This window comes from Cebus imitator, unplaced genomic scaffold, assembly GCF_001604975.1.
Source record: "Cebus imitator isolate Cc_AM_T3 unplaced genomic scaffold, Cebus_imitator-1.0 Scaffold668, whole genome shotgun sequence".
In the NCBI taxonomy this organism is placed as follows: Eukaryota; Metazoa; Chordata; class Mammalia; order Primates; family Cebidae; genus Cebus; species Cebus imitator.
In genome coordinates, this window is record NW_016107983.1 from 39,752 (window position 1) to 47,884 (window position 8,133).

The 8,133-nt window shown below is 38.9% G+C and overlaps 1 protein-coding gene across 1 annotated transcript in view; it reads left to right on the plus strand.

The window, feature by feature from the left end:
* The window catches only part of ZNF354A (zinc finger protein 354A), an 18,095-nt gene extending 11,139 nt beyond the window's left edge, over nucleotides 1-6,956 (plus strand). The window contains exon 5 of the mRNA XM_017518298.2: nucleotides 4,934-6,956. Coding sequence (XP_017373787.1) covers nucleotides 4,934-6,495 — 1,562 coding nt within the window. The 3' untranslated portion in view covers nucleotides 6,496-6,956. The remainder of the gene's footprint in view (nucleotides 1-4,933) is intronic.
* Nucleotides 6,957-8,133: the final 1,177 nt, after the last annotated feature.

Consider the following 8,133-nt stretch of genomic DNA (forward strand, 5'->3'; position numbering starts at 1 on the left):
AAAAAAAAAAAAAAACAAAGATTTTGATGACTGCCTAGGGAAGAGAAAATTCTGAGATAAAACTAAGAATTTATGGCAAAGTAACTGAAAAGATGACGATGTCATTTTGAACTGGAAAACATTAAAAAAAGATTTGAAAAGGAATGCTCTGGGTTCAGATTTGGACAGGCTGAATTTAAAAAGAAAGATACTTAAGTGGAAATTCTAGCAGGCAGTTGGAAAGAAATCTGTAAAGTATTTTTCAGGATAGTAATACATATAGCAGGTGTGGGAGCAAATAAAATCATCTGGAGAGAGGAGGCTGAAGAAACACTCTCCAGGTATAGTAAGAGTCCAGGTAAGAGAGTCTAGATCTAATAGCAGGAACTGGTCAAGGCAGTGGCTATCAGCAAGATAATTCTGGTTTCTCAACTTCTGACCTAGGTATAACCTTGTTCATTAGGTAGCTGGGGTGGGGTTGACTCTGGGAGGAAGCAAAGGTTGAACTGTACCTCAGGAAACCTATTTGTAGGCCTCTAAAAAATTTTAAACAGATCATAAGAAAGAGTTAGCATGTCCGCAATCCAAAACTCACGTCTGCTTCAGTGAAAAACATGATTTCAGGACTAAAATACTGGCACTTCAGAGTTGGAATGAGTTTTGATAATGAACTTTTGATAGGTAATTATATCTGTTAAATAAAAGCTCCCCATGTCTCATTTTCTTACTCTCCTTTAAAAACTGTTTTAAGGGTTTCTACTCTTAATGTTTCTATTTTCTCGCTTCCCATTGTTTCCTCCGTGCCCTGCAGTTGGGCCCTCTTCCTTATGATGCCACTGCAAGCACTGTAAACCCCAAACAACCTCCATCTCGCCATAATCAGGAATAAGTTTTTAGTCCTCAAATTATTTTTCACAATTATGATTCACTCCTCCCTGAAGTACTTGCTTCCTTTGGCTTCAAGAACACTGTACTCTCCTGATATTATTATTTTTAACCTCCACATATTTCAGTGTCCAAGTGATTCCTTTCAGTTCTTCAGCTTTAAATAAAACCCACATGCTGCTGATTCCCAAATGCCTGTCTGTAGCTCTGACCTTCCCCAGATCTCCAGAATGATAAATACAACCTAGTATTTCAATATCTTCCTGCAACTCTATTAGGGCATCTCAGCCATCACAAACATACCTGAAACAGAATTCTCCCTCAGACTTGCCACTTTCCTGGTCTTCCTCTTCTTGGTGACTGCTGCCAGCACTCAGACTTCTGACTGGAAACCTAGGCATGATCCCTAACTTTCCTGTTTCCCTCTCAGTGTCCTGGGAGTCCTGAGTCTTATTATTCTTGGTCCCGTGAGCTCTTCCTTCACAATACAGCCTGGTGTAGTCACCTGTACCTCCAGCGCTTTCTCACCTGAAGAGCTGCCGTAGCTTCTTCAGTAGCCTCTCCCTTCCCTGCTTCCACTGCTGCCCCAAGATAGTCGGTCTACACAGCAAATTCCAAAGTCCTTACCATGACTTGGGCCCTAGAGCATTTGTCCCCCACCCTTTTTTTTTTTTTTTTCCCCGAGACACAGTCTCCCTCTGTCGCCCAGGCTGGAGTGCAGTGTTGCGATCTTGGCTCACTGCGACCTCCGCCTCCTGGGTTCAAGCAATTCTTTACCTCAGCCTCATGAGTAGCTGGGATTACAGGAGCCCACCACCACACCCAGCTGATTTTTGTATATTTAGTAGAGACGGGATTTCACCATGTTGGCCAGACTGGTGTTGAACCCCTGACCTCAGGTGATCTACCTGCCTTGGCCTCCCAAAGTGCTGGGATTACAGACATGAGCCATGGTGCCCGGCCCTGCTTCACTCATATTTTATTGTTTCACCGTTTTCCCTTCTCTACTTTACCCCATCCAGTCTCTCTGCTATTCCTTAGTCAACCATGCTTTTGTGTTTGCTGGTTCCTTTGCCTGGGGAGTTCTTGAGGACTCTCTTCAGATATCCATATGACTTTTTTTTTTTCTTTTTAATGATGGGGTTTCACCATGATGGCCAGGCTGGTCTTGAACTCCTGACCTCAGGTGATCCACCCACCTCGGCCTCCCAAAGTGCTAGGATTACAGGCGTGAGCCACAGCGCCCGGCCCCATATGACTTTTATGTATGTGCTTGTTATTTGTCCCTTCATCCCCCTTCCTTCCCTAGCACGCATGCACATACACACATGTGCACACCCATGTGCACACTTCAAGGTATAAGCTCCTTGAAGGCTGGAACCCTGTCTTATTCAATACATTATCTGCATTCCCCAGAAATTACCTGGCCCATGGTAAGCACTTAATATTTGTGAATGGAAGGGATGTCTCCAGCATATGTAAAGATAAACAAGGAAAAATCGTGGAGTGCTCCTGTAGCTGCATGTAGTTCAGCATACCTGGCAAGAAGCCAGGGGAGAGGGGGCGAGGACAGGTGGACAAAGGTCAGATCAGATAGTACCGTATTCACCATGTTAAGGCCTCTGGTCTTCAGATGTGAATCACTGAAAATCTATTGGAGGACTTTAAGGAAGTTTGCAATATAGTAAAATACTGATCTTAGAAAGATTGTCCGGGCACGGTGTCTTACCCCTGTAATCTCAGCACTTTAGAAGGCCAAGGCAAGTGTATTACGAGGTCAGGAGTTCGAGACCAGCCTGACCAACATGGTGAAACTTTGTCTGTACTAAAAATACAAAAATTAACCTGGCGTGGTGGCGCGTGCATATAATCCCAGCTACTTAGGAAGCTAAAACAGGAGAATTGCTTTAACCCAGGAGGTGGAGGTTGCAGTGAGTGAGGATCATGCCACTGCACTCCAGCCTGGGCAAAAGAGCAAGACTCTATATATAAAAAAAAAAAAAAAAAAAAAAAAAAAAATTATTCCTGCTGCAGTGTGGAGACTGAATTGGTAGAGGACAAGACTAGTTAGGAGATTACGGTAGAAATAGTAATTTGTGGCAAACAAAATACCACTTAAGTACCTGATCCCCATGCTCAGGGCTCTAGCAAAGGTGAGGGGCCTTTCTTTACACTAGGCCTAAGACAGGGTTGTATCGTTGCCTTACAAGCTATAATCCAAGTTGCAGAATCTTGCTTCCTTCTTCCCAGCACATGTATTAAGCCTTGAAACAATGGCTGATATACACAGGGAAAAGCACTTCATTTTGCCACTGCCCCCTCCATATATTTGGCCCAAATAATGTATTACAATTTGACCACTTAATTTAGCAAGACTGAAATGGAAAAGGAACTAGGAGGGTTTTAAGCATAAAGTTAAGAAACTCTGCTTTCCCTTACAGTAAATAGTATAAAGATACGGGGCATGTAAAATTAGTCAAGGAGGATGTGTGGAGTAGAAAAAAAAAAACCCCAAAACCTAGGGAATACCATTATTTAAAGAAAGAATGGAAGAACAGCTATCCATGAAGGGAACTAGTAAGTGAACACTAATAAGAAAAGGGAAAAGCAGAATGTATTATGTTTATTAAGCAGAAGCAGGTTGTACATAGGTGTGAAAGTGACTGTCAAATAGGAATCACAAATACAGTGAGATACAAATGGTCCCTTTAAACAGTTACCTCTACCCCAGGAGAAAATGCTAGGACTATGTGCATAACCATTCCCCTGACAGAATTTAGTATTTACTGAATTGTGTTCTTATCCAATTTTAATATTTCTTCAGTTCTTTTCTTTACTTTTCCATGTTAACCTTGCTTTATCTTATGTATTCATACCTGTCTTATTTGTTGATCTTTGACTCTTTTCAGCCCTCCCATGTAGCCTCTTGCTTGATGCATTAATAGTCTGCCTTCCTGGCTTGCAACTCTTGGCTCTAGGCCTACGTTGTGGTACTTCTTGTTGATTAATTCAATAACAGGTTCCTCCTGTTTGAACTGGCCCTGAAACCTCTCTAATCTCTGAAATGTGTATGTGTATATATGCATATTTATATATATATATATATATGAAATACATAAGAATATTTGACATTGTTTAAGTTTAGGAATGTATAAGTAATTATGACACATTAACAAAACATACAACTTTTATATATAATTGGAGTGCTGTCAGGAGGATCTGTAGGAAAATAGGGCATGCTGCTGATCTGCTTGTGAAGAACAGTTATCTTAGAAAAGGAAAGTGAGATATATACAGACATAGAAAGATATATAACTACATGTGTATATACTACAAAATTAATGCGTATGTTTAATATTCTGGTAAGTTCTATAGTAAGGAGAATGGACTGTGGCTGCTCAGAGTCAAAGGATTGAGAGAGTCCATTTTTGAACTGAATCTGAAAGATATAAAGGAATTTGACATGGGGTGGAGGGACTTTCTAGATTAAGAATAATTACAGAAAGCCTGGGTGTGGTGGCTCATGCCTATAATCCCAGCACTTTGAGAGGCCAAGGTAGGCGAATTGCTTGAGGCCCAGAGTTCAAGACCAGCCTGTCCAACATGATGAAACCCCATCTCTACTAAAAATACAAAAATTAGCCAGGCATGATGGTGGCTGCCTGTAATCCCAGCTACTCAGGAGGCTGAGGCACGAGAATCGCTTGAACCTGGGAGACAGAGGTTGCAGTGAGCCGAGATTGCGTTACTGCACTCCAGCCTGGACGACAAAGTGAGACTGTCTCAAAAAAAAAAAAAGAAAAGAAAAAAAAAAATTAGAATTCCATCGTGGGTTTTGGATCTTGACACCAGACTTCCTTTCTCAACTCATGCTGCCCTTATAACCCTTTTCTCTGTTCTTCATAAGCCAATTCTTCTGGTCACTCTTATTTTCTCACCCTCTTTAGATGGGTTTGCTTTATTCTTTCCTCACCCTAGTACTTAAATTGCTGTCAATTTAAGTACACATTTAATCTCAGTAGTCAAATGCTATGATATCACATGAAATATCTTCTTTGTTTCCCTCCAGGATTGAAGAGCAGTCATAAAACCACAAAGTCAACGCAAACACAAGACTCTTCATTTCAGGGACTGATACTGAAAAGATCCAACAGGAATGGACCTTGGGATTTAAAATTGGAAAAGCCTTTCATATATGAAAGCAGATTAGAGAAAAAGCAGGACAAAAAGGAAAGTCTTCAGATAGTTTCAACCATCCACAAAAAAATCCCCACTAGAGAAAGAAGCCATAAAAATACTGAATTAAGCCAAAACTTCAGCCCAAAGTCAGTGCTTATTAGGCAGCAGATGCTTCCCAGAGAAGAAACACCACCAAAATGTGAAATACAAGGAAACAGCTTCAGACAGAATTCAGATTTACTTAATCAACCAAAAATTACAGCAGATAAACGCTATAAATGTAGTATGTGTGAAAAAACCTTCATTAACACTTCATCCCTTCGTAAACATGAGAAAAACCATAGTGGAGAGAAATTATTTAAATGTAAAGAATGTTCAAAAGCCTTTAGCCAAAGTTCAGCTCTTATTCAACATCAAATAACGCATACTGGAGAGAAACCCTACATATGTAAAGAATGTGGGAAAGCCTTTACTCTCAGTACATCCCTTTATAAACATCTAAGAACACATACTGTAGAGAAATCCTATAGATGTAAAGAATGTGGTAAATCCTTCAGCCGAAGGTCAGGCCTTTTTATACATCAAAAAATTCATGCTGAAGAAAACCCTTATAAATATAATCCAGGTAGGAAGGCGTCTGGTTGCAACACATCCCTTTCTGGATGTCAAAGAATTCATTCTAGAAAGAAGTCCTACTTATGTAATGAATGTGGCAACACCTTTAAGTCTAGCTCATCCCTTCGTTATCATCAGAGAATTCACACTGGAGAGAAACCTTTTAAATGTAGTGAATGTGGGAGAGCCTTCAGTCAGAGTGCATCACTTATTCAACATGAAAGAATTCACACTGGAGAAAAGCCCTATAGATGCAACGAATGTGGGAAAGGCTTCACTTCTATTTCACGACTTAATAGGCATCGAATAATTCATACTGGAGAGAAGTTTTATAATTGTAACGAATGTGGTAAAGCCTTAAGTTCCCACTCAACGCTTATTATTCATGAGCGAATTCATACTGGAGAGAAACCATGTAAATGTAAAGTATGTGGAAAAGCCTTCAGACAGAGTTCAGCGCTCATTCAACATCAGCGAATGCATACTGGAGAAAGACCCTATAAATGTAATGAGTGTGGGAAAACATTCAGGTGTAACTCATCCCTTAGTAATCACCAGAGAATTCATACTGGAGAGAAACCATATCGATGTGAGGAATGTGGGATATCTTTTGGCCAAAGTTCAGCTCTTATTCAACATCGAAGGATTCATACAGGAGAAAAACCCTTTAAATGTAATACATGTGGGAAAACTTTTAGACAAAGCTCATCACGTATTGCACATCAAAGAATTCATACTGGAGAGAAACCCTATGAATGTAATACATGTGGGAAACTTTTCAACCATAGGTCATCCCTTACTAATCATTACAAAATTCATATCGAAGAGGACCCCTAGAAAGTAAATTTGTATGTGAAAGCCTTAAACCAAAGCTCATCAGAGAATACATCCTTGAGAGTGATGTAATAAATGTAATGGATATGAAAAAAACTATAGTCCTCATTAGGTATTTAATTCCATGGATAAACCGTGACTATGTAATAGCTATGAGGAAAGTGTTTGTGCCTGTCAGACATTTTAAAAAATAACCTGAGATAAAGAGTTTACAATTGGAGACATTGACTTTGGCCATTTTTGAAATGGGTTTGCTTTTTCCGTCTTCCCAAAGACGTATATGCTACATGTCATCACATGATCATCAGAAACATTTAAGTGGGTGGGAGGCGTGCATTAGAGTTCTCATTAGAAGACCACCGAACGTAATATTTTTATAAAATTTTAATAGCATACAAATGAATTGATCAAACTGTACCTTTTTAAAGGACCAAAATAAAAGATAAAAATGAATTATGAACTACCTCTCTCAGTCTCTGGGGTTTGTCCTTTTCCTACCCTGATGTCAAACTTGTGCATGAATTTCATTAAAAAAGAAAAATCTGGTCTCTTATTCTTCTAGTAGTTGTGAATTGGGAATTTTCTACTCAACTATGTCTTAACTTGGCTTTGGTTTATTTCTCTGAAGTCATTTATTAGGAATGTGTACCAGTTATATGCCCTGAACTTTATTAAAAAGAAAAATAAGCAATTATTTCAGGTTTAAAGCTACTAAATATGTATTTTTAAAATTTATAGCAACACATCAGAAGAACTTGAAGAAATTTTTTTTATTAATATGAGATTAATATTGAAAAAATTGATTTTTTTTTTTTAAGAAAAAGAATGAAGGAGAGGAAGAAAGAGGAAGAGGGAGAGAGAACGGGGGTGTTAAGTTTACTTGTTGCGGATCTGAGTTCAAATCCTGGATATCGTCGTTAATTTTCTGTCTCATCGATCTGTCTAATATTGATGTTGAAGTCTCCCACTATCATTGTGTGGGAGTCTAAGTCTCTTTATAAGTCTTATATATCTGGGTATTCCTGCATTGGGTGTGTATATATTTAGGATCTTTAGATCTTCTTGTTGCGTTGATCCTTTTATCATTATGTAATATCCTTCTTTGCTTCTTTTGATCTTTGTTGCTTTAAAGTCTATTTTATCAGAGGCAAAAATTGCAACTCCTGCTTTTTATTTATTTATTTTTACTCTCCATTTGGTTGGTAAATCTTTCTCCATCCCTTTGTTTTGAGTCTTTGTGTATCCTTGCATGTGAGATGGGTCTGGATGCAGCATACCGATGGGTTTTGGCTTTTTTTTGCCTGTCTGTGTCTTTTGATTGGGGGATTTAGTCGATTTAAATTTAGAATTAATAATAATATATGTGAGTTAATACTGCCATTTAATGTTAGCTGGTTGTTTTGCCCATTAGTTGATGTAAATTCTTGACTGTTGATGCTCTTTACTTTTTGGTATTTTTTGGAAAGGCTGATACTGGTTGTTCCTTTCTATGTGTAGTGGTTCTTTCAGAAGCTCTTGTAAAGCAAGCCTGGTGGTGGTGAAATCTCTGAGTGCTTGCTTGTTCACAAAAGATTTTATTTTTCCTTCGCTTATGAAGCTTAGTTTGGCTGGATGTAAAATTCTGGGTTGAAAGTTCTTTTC